Source organism: Ceratotherium simum, chromosome 10, assembly GCF_057802395.1.
Source record: "Ceratotherium simum simum isolate JZ-2026a chromosome 10, ASM5780239v1, whole genome shotgun sequence".
NCBI classification, from domain to species: Eukaryota; Metazoa; Chordata; class Mammalia; order Perissodactyla; family Rhinocerotidae; genus Ceratotherium; species Ceratotherium simum.
The window spans coordinates 82978565-82997802 of NC_141909.1; the positions used below are offsets into that span (position 1 = coordinate 82978565).

General features: G+C 38.6%; 1 protein-coding gene across 10 annotated transcripts in view; it reads right to left on the reverse strand.

Moving 5' to 3' along the window:
- Positions 1-19238, reverse strand: part of PARP4 (poly(ADP-ribose) polymerase family member 4) — a 153124-nt gene that overhangs the window by 23152 nt on the left and 110734 nt on the right. For 7 of the 10 annotated variants that reach the window (XM_087436343.1, XM_087436347.1, XM_087436344.1 and 4 more), the window contains 2 exons: positions 3009-4067; positions 1209-1308 (listed from right to left, as the gene is read on the reverse strand). The exons of 1 other annotated variant lie outside the window; for it this stretch is intronic. In XM_087436343.1, the coding sequence (XP_087292469.1) occupies positions 1209-1308; positions 3009-4067 (1159 nt within the window). Of the gene's footprint in view, positions 1-1208; positions 1309-3008; positions 4068-15238; positions 15842-19238 lie in introns of those variants that run through there. 2 more of the 10 variants (XM_087436349.1, XM_087436350.1) reach the window with 2 other exon arrangements.

The window sequence follows — 19238 nt, forward strand, 5'->3', positions numbered from 1 at the left end:
TATTGATTCAATTTCTTTAATTGATATCGGCCTATTCATATTGTCTATTTCTTCTTGTGTGAGTTTTGGCAGATATCGTCTTTCAAGGAATCAGTCCATTTACCTAGGTTATCAGATTTGTGGGCAAAGTTGCTCATAGCAATGAATCTATAGATCAATTTGGGGAGAAATGTCATCTTAACATTATTGAGTTTTCCAATCTCATTACACTGGAAAATTCTCCATTTATTTAGATCTTTTAGAAATTCTCTCAATAATGTTTTGTAGTTTTCATTTTAGAAATCTTGCACATCTTTCTTTAAATTCATTAAGTATTTAATGTTTGTAATACCATTGTAAATAGTATTTTTAAATGGAATTTTTCAATTATTTGTGGCTAATATATGGAATTAAAATTGGTTTTTGTATTTTGACCTTATATCCTTTGACTTTGTATCAGCTTTTGTTTGTTTATCTTTTGTTAATTTCCTTAATTTTAATTTTAATTTATTTTTATTATTTATTTATTTTTGTGAGGAAGATTATCCCTGAGCTAACATCTATGCCAGTCTTCCTCTATTTTGCATGTGGGGCACCGCCACAGCATGGCTGTAATTCCCCTTCATTGTCATGATAAGAAACAGGTCCAGAGAGGTTAAATAAGTTGCTCTGGCAGAGACTAACTAAATGCTCATCAAAACTGTTTTCTCTTCCTGGGCACAAAGCTAAAGTTCACTTCCCAGCTCCCTTGTATCTGGGTGGGGCTCTGTGACTAGTCCTTGCCACATTTTCTCTCTCTCCCTCCTATCTATCAGGTAGATGATGCCAGAGTAATCTTTTTTTCTTCTTTTCTTTTCACCAGAGTAATTTTAAAGACACACGTTGATGATGGTAGGGCCATAAAAATGGAAAGAACCTGGGTCTCTAAATGACTACATGGAGTGGAACTTCCCTGCTGACCAATATTTGACTGTGATACAGCAAGCTACTGAGATTTTGGATTTTTTTATAACAGTGATTGGTACTTATGCTAATAAATTTGCACAGGTAATACCCTAATTAGTAGTAAAGATATGACTAGAAACTACTCCCCTATTTCCTTTGACGGTTAACAAATATAATTCCATTCAAATGTAACTTACATAATTATTATATCAGTACACAGGTTTAAAAAAAATTTATAACAATTAAGGGCATGCCATTTAATGAATAGAAAAATAGTGACTTACCTAGAGATCGAATGCCTTTTTGTTCAAGAAAGCTGTTTAAAATATTTGTATTAAGGTTTAATATAAATCCCAGTTCTGGCGTAAGTTTCCAGAAGCCATCCTTTGAAGTTAAGAAAACAAATTAAAGCCACATTATTGAAATTTCATCACATAAGAAGTTATGTGATAAATGTTTCCAATTATTTCAATTCAGCTTATTAAGACATTTAAAAACATTTTATTACCATAAAATCAAAGTTCTTCATATACTAGTGATACAGTATTGTTGGGAATTTCATAAATACTATGGACCCTAACTATCTGGTGGCATTTATAAAAAGTTTGGAAAGAGGCTCAAGTGTAGAGAGTTTTAAAAAAGGTATTATATATTTTTTTCTTCTAGCAATGCTCTGAAGCAATGTTTCTCAAACTTTTAAATAGCATGATTCCTTTTGTTCAGCGTTAAAAATGTGCCCTCATGATTTCTGAAACATGAAAATGACAGTTTTTTACTAAATATAGAATTATTAGGTTGAACATGCTCTTTAAAACTGCCTTTCTGGTGCTCATCGTCCCCTGCCCACCCCAGGTAAGAATCACTGCTTTTAAGGCTGATCTTTATCAGATGCTTGTGAGAGTGTGGTAAGCCTGAACGTGAGGATCCTAACCTTGAAGTACATAGAGTCCAGGTCCCAGGGGAACGAATACAGGGAGCAGAAAGGAGGGTGATGTCATAGACACGTGCACAGGTTAAAGGATCTATGGCAATCATTTGAAAAATAACAGCAATGATACTGTGTGCCAACCTGAAGCAGTACCAGGTGCGGCTTTTTCATCTTTTCAGTTACCTCTTGTGCAGGTATTATTACTATACCCACTTTGCAGATAACGACACTGAGGCACAGAAATGGGAAGCAACTTGTCCAAAGTCACACAGCTAACAAGCAGCACAGTCAGGATTTGAGCCCCAGCAGTCTGGCTCCAGGGTCCAGCGTATCTGCTATCCTGCTTCCTACACTGCTTTCATGTACATTCTTCCAGGCAAGGGAAGCTGGCCAGCTATTATGATCATGTTTAAACCTCAAAACTACTCTATGAGGTAGACACTATTATTATTCCCATTATATGGATGAGGAAACTGAGACTCAGAAACGTTATCTGACTTGCCCCAAATCACAAAGTGGTAGGGCTGGGACTCTAACTTAGTCTTATACTAAATCAAGTTGCTTTTGCACTTTACTAAACTACTTTACATCAAAACAAATAATTACAAATGTGAGATTGGCTCTTAGTACCAGTGCAGAAGCTAAATTTATAAAGTGTTTATTAGTTTCAAAAATGGAATAATAAGTTCTAACACAGTCTTACATGTTGGGTAATATTCCCAAGACCTTATGTGAAAATATTTAGAGTATTCTTACAGCACTTGTGCTTTATTTCACAAGGGGAAATTTACGTGAATTGCAGTTCATCAGTTCTAGAACCTAGGAAATTAAGGTCTTACCCCACGACCCATTCAGGGATGCTAATTTTCAACTGAGGAATATTAACATTCACTGGCATGATATTCTGGCCTAACAGTGAAAAATAGATAGACAAATACCAGTCATCATTAAGCACACTGTTTTGTTCAATTGACTTTTTTTTTTAAGCAAGATTTTCTCAATGAAGGAAGCAGTGTGTTCATTTACATTCTGGCATAAGTCCCTTAACCCACTATGAACTGATAATACACAGTTCAACGACCAGCTACTTTAAGCAGCACTGTTCAAAACTGTGAAGCTAATTAACCATTGACTTAAGGCAAAATAAGACTAATACCTCAGTTTGCAGACTGAAGAGTTCATTCCAAGGCACAAAATTCCTCTGGCTTTGTATGTGGACTATGTCAACCTTGTCTTTTTGTGCCTTAAAGCTTGCAGTAAAGTCACTTCTTATTATATCAGATTTTGCCATCTTTTTTAAAAACCTACTTGCCAGAAGTCCTGATGTTTCATCACTTTCTGTTTCAAAAGAACTTTCATGACTTGAAGTAGGCCAAGATTCATCTTGGAGAGAATCTGATGATGCAGTTCTGGCAGAAATATTTGATGGATAAGAAGCCTCCAATTCATTGCGGGCAAGGTCAAAGAGATCTATTGACGGCTTGGAACTGGTGCTCAAAGGAGCATGGGAATTTTGAAAAGGAAGAGGAGAGGAACCAGAAAGACCTTGAAAGCTAAATTTAGGAGGAGAGAGAAAAAGATTCTGCTGCAGGGGAGGGTCCAACTTAAGGCAAATGCTAGCAGGACTGGGGATCTGGAGGCTTGGATCAGTTTTAGGTAGATCAAACTGTTTGGAGCTAAACAAGGCACCTGAAAAAGCAGAACCAGCAAGGGATCCAAAAGGTGGGTTCTGGGAAGACAGCCTAGGAAGAGAACATGACTCAAAGGAAATGTCAGTGCAACTGGCAGTCCCAAGGCCTTGGTCACTCGCAGATGGACCAAACTCTTTGGGACTAGCCAGAGAACCAGAGAGAGGGTGCTGAGGAGGTAAGGTGGAAGAACAGAGGGCAGTAAAATTAACATGGCGGGCAGCTGGCAAACAGATTGGGGGAGAGGCAGCAAAACTGCTAGAAACAGACATTTTTTGTGAAACGTCTTTTGGAAACGCTGATTTAATTCCTGTTGGTTTAAATAAATCCATCCGACTTAAATCCAATGGTTTTTCCACACCTCCACATCCAAAGAGTGTTAAAGGTTTTTCTGGTAGTTGGGAATCTAAGCTAACCTCTTCAAAATCTTCAAAAGCTTCCAGCTTAGATGATTTAAATTTTTTTTTTTTTTTAGTCAAATATTTATGTTTCAATTCTTCGTTCCATTCAGAGGATGCTGAAAGAGGCTGCACAGAAGGGAAAATTCTAATGTAAGGGAAAATACAGAATAAAATGAACAATCAAGAACACATACTTCCTAGTCATTGACTTCCCAATAGTCAAGCCATTGCTTATCCCAGAGCATGGGAAAGAGGAGATATTCAAGATCATTTAAGTTCAATGCCCTCCCTTTATAGATATGGAATCTGAGAGCTGGAGAGAATAACAGCACTAAATACATCAAAGATCTTACTCTCTCTTTGTTCTTAAAATCACGAATTTTTTTTTTATAATTTTATTTATTTATTTTTCCCCCAAAGCCCCAGTAGATAGTTGTATGTCATAGCTGCACATCCTTCTAGTTGCTGTATGTGGGACGCGGCCTCAGCATGGCCAGAGAAGCAGTGCATCTGTGCGCGCCCGGGATCCGAACCCAGGCCGCCTGCATCAGAGCGCACGCACTTAACCGCTAAGCCACGGGGCCGGCCCAAAGTCACGAAATTTTAAACACCCTTCATTCTACACAAGAGGAAACTGAAGACCATAGAAGTGACTTGCCCAAGATTTTACAATTAGCAGTATCATAGTGTGTAAATCAGCCCTAAAATAAGCTGATAATTTGAAATAAATTATTCAAGTCTCTCTCTCTCTTTTTTTTTTTTTTTTTGGTGAGGAAGATCACCCCTGTGTTAACATCTACCAATCCTCCTCTTTTTTTTGCTGAGGAAGACTGGTCCTGGGCTAATATCCGTGCCCATCTTCCTCCACTTTAATTTTAATTTTATTTATTTATTTTTTCCCCCAAAGCCCCAGTAGATAGTTGTATGTTATAGCTGCACATCCTTCTAGTTGCTGTATGTGGGACGCGGCCTCAGCATGGCCGGACAAGCGGTGCGTCGGTGCGCACCCGGGATCTGAACCCGGGCCGCCAGCAGCAGAGCGCATGCACTTAACTGCCAAGCCACGGGCCGGCCCCATCTTCCTCCACTTTATATGGGACGCCACTACAGCATAGTTTGCCAAGCAGTGCGTCGGTGCGCGCCAGGGATCCAAACCGGCTAACCCCGGGCCGCCACAGCGGAGCGTGCGCACTTAACCGCTTGCGCCACCGGGCCGGCCCTATTCTAGTCTTTTATACTGCTTTATAGCAATATTAAAAAAGTGAGAAAACTGAAAACAATTTTCAAAAGCTTTAAAGTAACTAAATGAATATATCTTTACACCAGAATATGAACAATATGTAAAACAAAAGAGAAGGAAGGATGCTATGTTACTACCACTATCTGAATATAATTTAAAGAGTATTCCTTAAAAAGTTGCATGTAAATAAAACCCAGTTTTACATGAATTACAAATCCTCGAGATATTCTGGAAATAATCAGCCTCTAATTTTACCTATGTAAGTGACCTATTTAAAAAAAGGAGTAGTCCTTTTCCAACTCAGTCAAGTTTCAAGTACACAATTAATATTGCAGAACATATGACAAGACATTTCAAAATAATATTTAAAAATATGCTTATCTGGTTAAATTTTTCTTAATTAGATAAGCAAACTGAAAAAGTGCAATAGCAATGGACTAGACCTATCTGATATTACAGCATTTTATAAAATTCTGATAATTATAACAGACGGATCAATGGAACAGAATAGATGGTCCAGCAAGAGATCCTAAAACGTGGGAATTTAGTAGATGAAAAAGATGGCATTTCAAGTCAATGGGAGGAAAGAAGACTTTTTTTTGGTAAAAGTGGGTAGCCAACTGGAAAAGAATAAAGTTGGTTCCATTCTTCCTATCTTATACCAGTATAAATCCCAATTGGATGAAAAATTAAATGTAAACATGAAACCATAAAACTATTTAAAGAAATAAATAAGGAGAAATTTCTAAAAAGCATAATCTCTGAATAGGAAAGGTATTTCTAGGCATGACAAAAAAAAACAAAACAATACAAAACAAAAACAAAAAGCCCCAAAATTATAAAATTTGACTGCATTAAAAAATTTGCATGACAAAAAGATGATAAGTGACATCAAAATACAAATGGCAAACTGAGAAACAAAAATTTTTGCGACTCATATCACAAAGGTCTAATTTCCCTAATATATAGTTTTCCTAAAGTAAGTAAGAAAATGGCTAACATCACAATAAAAAGGGTAAAAGACATTAATTAATAGATAATACACAGAAAAGGAGACATGTAGTGCTCTTAAGAATATGAAAACATGCTCCTCTTCATTCATAAAGAAAGAATGAAAATTAAAATATCACTAGTACATTTTTTCATCTATCAGATGTGCAAAGATCAAAAATTTGAATAACACAGTGGGTTAAAAAGAGAGTAACAGCCTCTCTCATATGCTGCTAATGGGAGTTTGAATTGATTTAACCTATATAGAAGGCAGTTGGTTAGAGCTAATTAAATTTTTCAAAATAGATTTACATAACTATAATTGACACATAATAAACTGCATATTTAAAGTGTATAATTTGATGAGTTCTGACGTTAAGTACACATCCACAAAACCATTATCACAATGAAGAGAAGGAACATATCCATCACTCCCAAAATATTCCTGGTAATCCATCTCATTCCTCCCCACACTGTTCCCGGGGAACCCTTACTTATGAATAAGTTCCCCTTACTTATGGGGACTATGTTCCAAGACCCCCAGTGGATGCCTGAAACCACAGATAGTAACAAACCCTATACATACGTTTTTTCCTACACATACATATTTGAGGTGCAACAGCAAACCTAGCACAAATTTCTTTTTCCTTCTTCACAATTTCATGGATAGAAGATTCATTCTTACCGCAGATCTCAGCAACTTCAGCAAACAATTTTTGTCTTTTCTTATTAAGTCGAGGACTTTCACCTTTTCACTTAAAGGAAGCACTTTACGGCTTCTCTTTAGAATATTTGTATTACCGGCATCACTATTCTTGTGCTTTGGGGCATTTATTAAGTAAAATAAGGGTTACTTGAACACAAGCACTGTGGTGCCAAGGCAGTCAATCTGATAACTGAGACAGCTACTAAGTGACTAATGGGGGATAGTGCATACAGTGTGCATTCCCTGGACAAACGGATGATTCACGTCCTGGACAGGACAGAGCTGGATGGCTCGAGATTTCATCACCGTACTAAGAACAGTGCACAATTTAAAACTTAAGAATTGTTTCTTTCTGGGATTTTCCATTTAATATTTTTGGACCAAGTTTGAATGTAAGTAACTGAGACCGTGGAAAGTGAAACTGAGGATAAGGGGGGACTACTTGATTTGCTTTTGGTAACTTTAGGTTGGTTTGCATATGTTCTGTATCTATGGAATCATACAGTTTCTATTCTTCTTTGTTTGAGTTCTTTTACTCAGCATAATTGTCCTGACATTCATCCGTGTTGTTGCATGTATCAGTAGTTAATTCCTTTTTATTCCTGAGTAGTATTCCATCATATGGCTATATCACATATTGTTTCTTTTTTTTTTTTTTAAGATTTTATTTATTTTATTTTTCCCCCCAAAGCCCCAGTGGGTAGTTGTGTGTCGTAGCTGCACATCCTTCTAGTTGCTGTATGTGGGACTCGGCCTCAGGATGAACGGAGAAGTGGTGCCTCGATGCGCACCCGGGATCCGAACCCGGGCCACCAGCATCGCAGTGCGCGCACTTAACCACCAAGCCACAGGGCCGGCCCTGCACATATTGTTTCTTCATCCGTCTCCTGTAAACATTTACCTTCATTTCATTTGGCTGAGTCAAATGGTAGATGTATGTTTAACTTTTTAAGAAACTGGCCAAGAGTTTTCTAAAATGGTTGTACCATTTTATACTCCCGTCAGCAGTGCGTGAGAGTTACAGTTGCTTCACATCCTCTTTACATCTAGTACAGTCAGTCCCTTTTAGGGCATTCTAGTGGGTTTGTAGAGTTATCTCACTGTGGTTCCAATTTGCATTTCTTTATGTGACTGATGATGTTGAGCATCTTTTCATATACTTGTTTGCCATCTGTGTATCTTTGGTGAAGTGTCTCTTCAAATTTTCTGCTCATTATTTTATTGAGTTGTTTTCTTATTATTGAATTGTAAGATTTCTTTATATATTTTAGATAAGTCTTTGTCAGATATGTTTTGCAAATATTTTCTCCCAGTCTGTGGTCTGTCCTTTCATTTTCTTAACAGTGTCTTCTGAAGAGCAAAAGTTTTTGATATGAATGAAGTTCAATTCACTGAGTATTTTTCTATAGTTTGTTTTTTTAATTTAAGAAATCTTTGTCCAACCCTAATTCCTTAAGATTGTCTCCTATGTTTTCTTCCAGATAGTCTAGTCTCAGTTGTTACACTCAAATCCATAATCCAGTCAGTCTTTGTATAGGTGTGAGCTAAGAGGAGAGGTTCATTTTCTTTTCTTTCTTTCTGTCTTCTTTTTTTGGTATATGGCTATCCAATTGTTCCAGACCATTTGTTGAAAAGATCATCCTTTCCCTACTGAATTACTGTGGCACCTTTGTAGAAAATCAGTTGACCCTATATGTGTGGATATATTTCTAGATTCTCTACTCTGATTCAATGGTTATATGTTCCAATGGTGTTCCAAGGGTATATATGTCCATTTTACACCAATTCCACACTCTCCTAATTACTGTACTCTTATTAATAAGGCTTGAAATCAGATAGTGTAAGGCCTCCAACCTTTTCCTCCTTGTCAAAGTTGTTTTGGCTAACCAAGATTCTTTATATTTACATAAAAAATTTAGAATCAGTATGTAAATTTCCAAAAAAAAAAAGAAACCTGCCAGGACTTGATTTGGATTGAATGTAATCTATAGATCAATTTGAGGAGAATCAATATCTTAACAATACCGAATTGTTCAATCCAAGAACATTTACTTAGGTCTTCTTCAATTGCAATTTTCTCAGCAATGTTTTATAACTTTCAGTGTACAGGTCTTGCATATATTTTGTCACATTTGATTCTATGTATCTCATATTTTCTATTTTATTATAAGTGGTATTGTTTTTTAAATTTCAATTTCTTTTTTTTTTTGTGAGGAAGATCAGCCCTGAGCTAACATCCATGCTAATCCTCCTCTTTTTGCTGAGGAAGACCGGCTCTGAGCTAACATCTATTGCCAATCCTCCTCCTTTTTTTCCCCAAAGCCCCGGTAGATAGTTGTATGTCATAGTTGCACATCCTTCTAGTTGCTGTATGTGGGACTTGGCCTCAGCATGGCCGGAGAAGCGGTGCATCGGTGCGCGCCCGGGATCCGAATCTGGGCCGCCAGTAGCGGAGCACGCACACCCAACCGCTAAGCCACAGGGCCAGCCCCTAAATTTCAATTTCTGATTGTTTGTTGCTAGTATATAAAAATACAATTCATTTCTTATATTGACCTTGCACCTGCAACCTTGCTAAACTCACTTATTAGTTCTACTAGTCTTTTTATAGAATCTAAAATTTTCTACATAGACAATTTTGATGTTTATGTATAAAGAAAGCTTTCCTTCTTCCTTTCCAATATGTGTGCTTTTTATATCTTTTTCTTGCCTTAGGTACCAGCTAGAACCTTCTATACAATGTTGAGCAGAAGTGGTAAGGTCAGACATTCTTTCCTTGTTCCCAGTCTTAGGGGAAAACCATTCAGTATTTCACCATTAAATATGACGTTAACTGTAGGTTTTTCATAGGTTCCCCTTATCAGGTTAGGAATTTCCCTTTCCTAGTTGTTGCTCTTATTTTTATTACTTTCTATTGGGGGCAGAATTCTAAAGATTCCAAGATTCCTGTCATCTGGTTATTCAAACAGTATTCAAGGTACTGCAATGAAGGAAATTTGCAGATAAGATTACCAAATAGTTGTCTTGAAGATAGGGAGAATATACTGGGTTATCCAGTGGGCCCAATATAATCACAAAAGTCCTTAAAAGTAGAAGAGGAAAGCAAAAGAGACTTGGAGTGTAAGGACTTGAACTGCTATTGTTGGGTTTTAAAGATGGAAGAAGGAGACCATGAGCCAAGGAATTCAAGCAGCCTCTAGAAGCTGAGAACAACCCTACAACTGACAGCCAACAAGGAAATGGGTACCACAGTCCTACAACTGCCTGGAATTGAATTTTACTAAACTGTTCTGCCATTAACTTGAATTTATCTCCAGAGCCTTCACAAAGAAACGCAGCCCAGATGGCACCTTGATTTCAGGCCTGAGAAGCCCAGGGTAGAGAAACCACCTGAGCCCATCAGACTTCTCCTCTAAACAACAGTGAGATAATAAATTAATGTTTTAAGCTGCTAAATCTGTGGCAATTTGTTGGCAGCAATAGAAAATGAATAGACGTCCTTCATTCTGCTTACTTTGGATTTAATTTGATCATATTAAAATGGAAGCTCAGGTCACTGTTTTGAGATTTTTTTTTTTTTTTTTTTTTTGCTGAGGAAGATTCACCCTGAGATAACGTCTATTGCCAGTCTTCCTTTATTGTGTATGTGGGTTGCCACCACAGCATGGCCGCTGACCAGTGATGTAGGTCTGGGCCTGGGAACCAAACCCGGGCTGCTGAAGCAGAGTGTGCCAAACTTAACCACTACGCCACAGGGGCTGGCCCAAGATTATTATTATTTTTTTTGTGTGTGAGGAAGATCAGCCCTGAGCTAACATCCATGCCAATCCTCTGCTTTTTTTTTTTTTTGCTGAGGAAGACCGGCTCTGAGCTAACATCTATTGCCAATCCTCCTCCTTTTTTGTCCCCAAAGCCCCAGTAGATAGTTGTCATAGTTGCACATCCTTCTAGTTGCTGTATGTGGGACACCACCTCAGCACGGCCGGACAAGCAGTGCATCAGTGCGCGCCCAGGATCCGAACCCGGGCTGCCAGTAGCAGAGCACGTGCCCTTAACCACTAAGACACAGGGCTGGCCCTCCGAGATTTTTTTTTTAACATAAGCATATATCACACTGTTTTGATTACTGTACCTTTGGAGTAAGTTTTGAAATTGGGAAGTGTGAGTCTTCCAGTTTTGTTCTTCTTTTTCAAGACTGTTTTGGCTATTTGGGGTCCCTCTAGATCCCTTATAAATTTTAGGATGGGTTTTTCTATTTCTGCAAAAAATGTCATTGGGATTTTGATAGAGATTGCACTGAATCTGTAGATTGCTTTGGGTAATATTGACACTTTAAAAACAGTAAGTCTTCCATCTTCCTATCTTCAAGTTCACTAATTCTGTCTTCTGCCAGCTCAAATATGCCTTTGAATTCCTCTAGTGAATATTTCATTTCAGTTATTATACTTTTCTTTTTTTTTTTTTTTAAAGATTTTATTTATTTATTTTTTCCCCCCAAAGCCCCAGTAGATAGTTGTAAGTCATAGCTGCACATCCTTCTAGTTGCTGTATGTGGGACTCGGCCTCAGGATGGACGGAGAAGTGGTGCCTCGGTGCGCGCCCGGGATCCGAACCCGGGCCACCAGCATCGGAGCGCGAGCACTTAACCACCAAGCCACGGGGCCGGCCCCAATTATTATACTTTTCAGCTCCAGAATTTTTTTGGTTTCTTTTTAGATCTTCTCTTTATTGATATTTCCATTTTGTTCACATATAATTTTCTTAGCTTTCTCCACATCTTCCTTCCGTTCTTTGAGCATCTTTAAGACAACTGCTTTAAAGTCTTTGTCTAATATATCTGCCATTAAGTGTTTTTCAGGACAGTTTCTGTTGATTTGTTTTTGCCTTTGATTGGGCCATACTTTCCTGTTTCTTTCTTTTTTCCCTTTGCTGAGGAATATTCGCCCTGAGATAACATCTGTTGCCAGTCTTCCTCTTTTTTGCTGAGGAAGATTTGCTCTGAGCTAACACCTGTTGCCAGTCTTCCTCTATTTTGTATGTGAGCTGCCACCCCAGCATGGCCACTGACAAGTGGTATAGGTCTGCACCCGGGAACCAAACCCAGGTCGCCGAAGTGGAGTGCGCCAAACTTAATCACTAGGCCACTGGCGCTGGCCCCACGCTTTCCTATTTCTTTGTACACCTTGTGGTTTTTTATTGAACACTGGACATTCAAATCTAATAATGTGGCAACTCTGGATATCCGATTCTCTACCTTCCTTAGGGTTTGTTGAATTTTTGTTATTGTTTTTGTTTTTTTGATTGTTGTAGGCTGTCTCTTTCCTAAGGATCAGGCTGAAGTGTAGATATAATGTCTTCTTAGGTCTTTTGGGAGCCTTTCCCTGGACATGTGCAGTCGCTTTTTATTTATTTTTTTTATAATTTTATTTATTTACTTTTTACCCCAAAACCCTAGTAGATAGTTGTATGTCATAGCTGCACATCCTTCTAGTTGCTGTATGTGGGACGCGGCCTCAGCACGGCCGGAGAAGCGGTGCGTCAGTGTGCGCCCGGGATCCGAACCCGGGCCGCCAGCAGCGGAGCACGCGCACTTAACCACTAAGCCACGGGGCCGGCCCTGCAGTCGCTTTTTAACTTTCCCCATATATACAGTTGTTTTCGAATGTCTTAGTCTTTAACGTCTGGCTCCCAAAAGGGGGAAAATGTAAAATCCAGTGGGGGGAGAAAAGATGAAGGCCCTTTAAATCCCCTGGAAGTCACTTCAGCTGAAGGGGGAAGGGCTTGCAACAACAGGGGGAGGTGCAACCATGGCTACCTGCCTCTTTGTCTGTGCCTCTGTGATCAGAAGTGGCACTCAGCAATCAGAGCACAGATCTCCAATATTTTGAGGACAGGGTCCTTTTTGCTCACCCTGGCTCCTATATGCTGTGTACAAGCTGCTCCAGGAACATGTGCAAAGCTGCCTGCCACAGGGCCCAGGGCTGGGGGATGGATAGCTGCTACTGTGCTAAGAGCTGAAATTAACCAAAATTTATCAGTCTTAAGTCTTCCTCAGCTGTTGCTAGCCTTCAACAGACTCCACAGTTCCAAAACAGTTACATCACACAGATTCTGCCAGTGCGTTTCTGTGTAGTGGGGAGAGCAGATTCCTGGTGCTCCTAGTCTGCCACCTTCCCAGAACCCTCCTCACTTTCACTTTAAAAAGATGTTTTCACTAAGTATTAACTCTAAGTTTACAGGGTTTTTTTCTTTTTTTCCTTTTAGTACTTTAAAGATGCTGGTGGGAGTGCAAACTGGTGCAGCCACTATGGAAAACAGTATGCAGATTCCTCAAAAAATCAAGGATAGAACTACCATATGATCCAGCTATTCCACTGTTGGGTATTTATCCAAAGAACTTGAAAACACCAATTTGCAAAGGTACATGCACCCCTGTGTTCATTGCAGCCTTATTCACGATAGCCAAGACTTGGAAGCAACCTAAGTGCCCATCAAGGGACGAATGGATAAAAAAGCTGTGGTATATATACACAATGGAATACTACTCAGCCATAAGAAACGATGAAATCCAGCCATTTGTGACAACATGGATGGACATTGAGGGCATGATGCAAAGTGAAATAAGTCAGAGGGAGAAGGTCAAATACCGTATGATTTCCTTCATTAAGTAGTAGATAATAACAACAATAAACAAACACATAGGGACAGAGATTGGATTGGTGGTTACCAGAGGGGAAGGGAGGAGGGAGGAGGGTGAAAGGGATAATTGGGTACATGTGTGTGGTGATGGGTTGTAATTAGTATTTTGGTGGTGAACATGATGTAATCTATGCAGAAAAAGAAGTACAATGATGTACACCTGAAATTTTTACAATGTTATAAACCAATGTTACTGCAATAAACAAAAAATTAAAAAAAAAAAAAAAAAAAGAAATGTATGTGTACAAATATTTAGTAAAATGCCTGGAAATAATACAGGGATTGCTATTATTCTTAGCCTGCCTTTAAAAATCTCGACTTTCCCAAGGGAGGAAGATGTGTTGAAGTCTCAAAGTCTCTTGTTTTTAGAGGATTGGCATATTGCTCATTTAGGAAAAGCTATTCTTTTGCCAATCTGAGTTTCCTAGAGTGGGTGGGTCATAGTTCTCATGCTACGTGTTGTCTGTAGAAGATACTGCTGGTGGCTCTGCTCCCCAGTTGGGCCACCCTGAGTGAGGAGGCCTCCACATAGTATGGCTGTGGGAGGCCTGGCCTTTGGTTTTGTGTATGCCCAGTGTCTGCTGAGGCTGCTCCTGTTTGTGGCTTGGCCTCTTTGCTTCCTACTCTGCCTATGAGGAGCCACACTGTTTGTTCTAGGAGCCAAGCCTGTCCGCTACTGCTGTTCCTGGGAATCAGCCACATCCCTCTTCTGGGGAAGCACATCATCACAGCATGGATGACCGCCACTGGGAAATTCACCCCTGCCTGAAATAAGGCAATTTCAAAGCAGCAACGTGGGAAAGCAAATCATGAGCTGAACATACTCCGGTGTGTCTACTGAGTGTGTCATTCCAGCTCGGCCATGGTGGATACCCACAGGTGGGCAGAGAGAGTAAGAGGACCTCAGATCACCATGAAGTCCTCCAAAGAGCCAGCTCACGGCCAGGATTCTTGACATGGAACAAGCTATCTATAAAATTCAGTGTAGTTGAGAGTTGGATGAAAAATCAAATAACAGCAGGGATAAAAATTCCCCTCAGGTAGGAAACTGTTTTTGTTTAAGAAAATACCTAAAAAAGCCTCTCCAGGCAGAAGAAAGATTCTGAGAGCATGAGTCAGCAAAGTCAAGGAAACAAACATGACAACCAACTTGATTATTATTATAAAGGAACAGAAAGGGAGACAAAAGAGGAACGGAGAAAAGAGGGGGTGGCAATTGCAGAGCAACTGGGAGAAGCAGTAGGGCAGGGTGGCAGGAGACTTTTTAAGAAAAGGGATATTTAGTATCAGCTTAAAGTTGGGTCATAGCATTTGTTCTATCATGGTGAATATGCCCTGTGCACTTGAAAAGAATGTGTATTCTGCAGTTGTTCCATCTTCGATAAATCTTAATTAAACCAAGTTGTTTAATAAAAAAAAAATAATAATAATAAATAAATAAAAAGATGTTTTCACTAAGTATTAACTCTAAGTTTACAGGGTTTTTTTCTTTTTTTCCTTTTAGTACTTTAAAGATGTTGCTCCACTGTCTCCTGGCTCGCATTGTTTCCAGCAAGAAGTCTGCTCTCACTTTATCTTTGTTATCCGGTGTGTAAGGTGTCTTTTTCCTCTGGCTGCTTTTCAGACTTTCTTTTTATCATTGGTTTCAAGAAATTTGATTATGATGTCCCGTGGTATAGTTCTCTTTATATTTGCACTTGGGGTTTGTTGAGCTTCTTGGATATGTGGGTCTACAGTTTGATTTAAATTTGGAAAAATTTGGCTATAATTTTTTCAAAATTCTTTTGCCTGTCTTCCTTCTGGGACTCTAATTTCTTGTACACAGGTTGCACAATGTTACCCATTGTTTGCTGATTATTTTTGTTCATATCATTCCCCTCTATATTTCATTTTGGATAGTTTCTTATTGCTATATTTATAGGCTATTTCTTCTGTAGTGTCTAATCTGCTGTGAATCACATGCAGTGTATTTGATCAGTACTCAGCCCAAGATGAGAAAGGAACCCTCTGCAGATCTCTGGAGCTCTTTCTGGGCAGTTCTCTCCTCTCCAGTACTTTGCCCTCTAATATTAGCCATCTTTGCCTCCTTGATCCAATCTCTGTCTCCCTAACTCAGAGATACAACCATGCTCTCTTTGAGTCCACTGTCCTAGGGCTACTGTCTGGAAGCTCTTTCCAGGTAATAAGCTAGAAGAATCCTAGAACTCACCTCATTTGTTTTCTTCTCTGAGGGATCACTCTTCTGCTCTGTCTATTGTCCTGTATCTGAAAACCATTGTTTCATATATTTTGTCCAGTCAAATATTTTCTGTCATATAGTTTTCAGTTGTTTAAGGTGGGAGAATAAATCCAATTTCTAAATGCACGATGTTACTCCATCACGGTCAGTAGCAGAATTTCCCTAACTATTTCAAATTTAAAATGCACATATCCTCTGGCCTTTTAAGTCTGCTTTTAGAAATATATCCTACAAATATAATACAACACATGGGAAATAATATATGTGCAATGTTATTCACTGTAACACTGTTTGTTATAGACAGGAAATAAACTAAATGTCCATTAATAAAAGACTTGGATAAATAAATTCTAGTACATCCATATGATATAATGCTTTTCAGCCATAAAAATAAAGAAGCTGTTCTTTAATATATCTCCAAGGTGTAGATTAAAAACAATGTATAGCACAGTGTGTATAGTATATACACTGTACATAGTATATACCTGTAAACAGATGGGAAAATTCATATTTAGCTCATATATATATATGCTATTTCTGGAAAAATATGACAAGAAACCTGTAATAATGGATGCCTCTGGGGAGGAGAACTGAGTGAATGAATCCGTTGGGAAGGATTCACTGTCTCCCCTTTTGTACTGTTTGGATTTTGAACCACGTGACTATGTAAGAAAACATTTCACTAAATGAACAAAAATAAGCTCATACTCCTAGCATGATTCTTCTATTTGCCAAAATTACTCACTTTCCTCTTCTTTCTCTTCAAGTTCACAATCTTTAATTATGTTTAACCATCATCATCTACTAAGGAACAATGCAGGTTCTCTCGAGAGAGATGCTGAAATAGAGTGCTCGAAGGGTTCTAATCTCAGTCAGACACTCAATTTGTTGCTAATAACAGTTAAAGTATTGATTTTTTTTAAGATAATTTACTTTAGGGGGCCAGCCTGGTGACGTAGTGGTTAAGTTCGTGCATTCTGCTTCAGCAGCCCAGGGTTCACCAGTTTGGATCCTAGGCACAGACCTACTCACGGCTAATCAAGCCATGCTGAGGCAGCATCCCACATAGAAGAACTAGAAGGACCTACAACTAGGATATACAACTATGTACTGGGGCTTTGGGGAAAAAAAAAAGAGGAAGATTGGCAACAGATGTTAGTTCAGGGCCAGTCTTCCTCAAAAAAAAAATAATTTACTTTAAAAATTAGATTAGAAGTTACTTTTATAAAATATCTGCCTCTTACTTGTTTTCAATATGCCTTCATGAGTGGGCAAGAAAGGAGTGGATTAGGGTGAGTGTATGAGGAATTATTCTTAAACCTAGGCATGCCCTTGGGAGGGCGCTGAGCATGTGAACGTCACCCATCGTGTGTGCACTAGAACAGAAAAGGAGCTGAACGCCAAGCATGGTCTCATTAATAAATAAGAAAACTGAGACCCCTTAAGCTTAAGCAAGTCAGGCAGAGCCGAGGCAGATCCCAGATCGCCAGTGCTCTTCCAGTGATCTCTTGCTGCCTGTTACTGACCTGAACGGAAATAATTCCAAACAGAATTTGTTACTTGTCATATTTTGGTAAGTAAAATAAATCCCGAGGGAGAGTAACAGAAGCTTTAATATTTTTGCTAAATTAGAGGGTTCATTCAGAAAAATTATTGTAGCTGAAATAAAGATAAACTATCAAGTCATCAATTTAATTTGTAATTTTGTAATCTGTAGTTTGTCGTTCTATAGGTTTGGATCTGGAAATATTAAAGTCCAAAGTATTTGCAAAATTAGTATGAAATAGTTCTTTATTACACTATAGTAAAACCCAAATGAATTTAGAACCAATTTTGAAAATAAATTTAAAAATTTTATAAACAATACACATGCATGATGAAAAAATTAGAAAATACAGGTAGACACAAAGAAGAAAATAAAAATTACACAGAATTTCATATCCAATCTCTGTTTGACATATATCTCTCTAGATCGTTTCTGTGTGTTTGACACATTTAAAATAAATATATATTTTCAAGGACTCATTTTGACAATAAGGCTGTCTTGTTTCAAGGGCAACAGTTAATTATTAATTGTACATCTGATGTTTTTTCCAAAACTTTTTCACTCAAATGACTCCCTTGTGGGAGTAACAGAGGGAGGACAGTGTCACTGCCCCTCAGCTGGGTCCCTTTACCTTCCCTTAATAACCCCTAAGCCACATTCCCTAAAGTAGGATCTTGAAGTCCCAGAATGACAACTGTAGCCTCACGCCGATGTTGTCAACACGTACGCTGCCTTTGTGTGAGGCCACTGGGCCACCCTGAATCTGGCTAAACTTACCAATGGGATCAGCATACATGCATCTCTTACTCTGACTGGACTCCCCCAAACACTGTTTGTGTGTTTTTAAAGTTTATTTATATTTTGAGTGGGCAATCCATTCCCATGATATAAGATTCAAAATATACAAAAGGGTACACTGTAACAAATCAAGCATCCCTCGAAACCTCCTGGTCACCCACTATCCTCCCTGGAGACAAGCGCTCTTATCAGTTTCTAGGGTCTCTCTCCAGAGCGCGTAGACATACAGAAATTTTAAAATAAGAAAATGAACAAACAAGCAAATAAATTTACATTCTTTTATTTTTGTTTTTATATCAATAGTAGCATGTTATTCACACTGTTCTCCACCTTGCTTTTCTTGCTGAATATATCTTAGGGAATCTTCCCATCACAGCACATATAGAGCCATGTCATTCTATTTAAGAACTGCATAGATGTTGACAGACTGCCTTGTGTAGAGCATGCACTGACTTCCTGTCCCATCAGCTTGTGGGACAGTGCCTATTGCCAACACCCTTGCTAAGAATAATGATGGTTCACATAGACTGAATACCTGCCAAGAGCCAGCCATGCTCTAAAGGCCTCATGTGTCTTAATTCCTTTACTTCTCACAACAAGCCTTTGAGCAGGTTTTCTCACTGTCCCCATTTTAGAGCACAGAGGCTGGAGCACTGAGAGGGTGAGGCCAGGTAGCGAGTGACGTGGGGCTGGGACTCAGACCCAAGCAGTCTGGCCCCAGCACCTGTGTTCTCAACACTGTATTTCACTGACTTGCTTATCTTGATTATCTACCTTTTTTGATCTTTGCCAACCTGACAGATACAAGAATAGGATCTCATTGCAGTTTTAACTTGCATTTCTCTTAGCAACAATGAAATTGAGCTTCTTTTCCTATGTTTAAGAGCCGTATTATTTCCTTATTTATGATCAAACCCTTTGCCTGTTTTTTGCTTGGATTACTCGTCTTTTTCTTAATTCATGGGAGTTCTTTATATAATAAGAAAATTAATCTGTCTCTGTTGCAAATATTTTTCCCAGTTCATCATTGTCTTTGGATTTTATCATATGCATAAATCTCTTTCAATTTTTGGAAACAC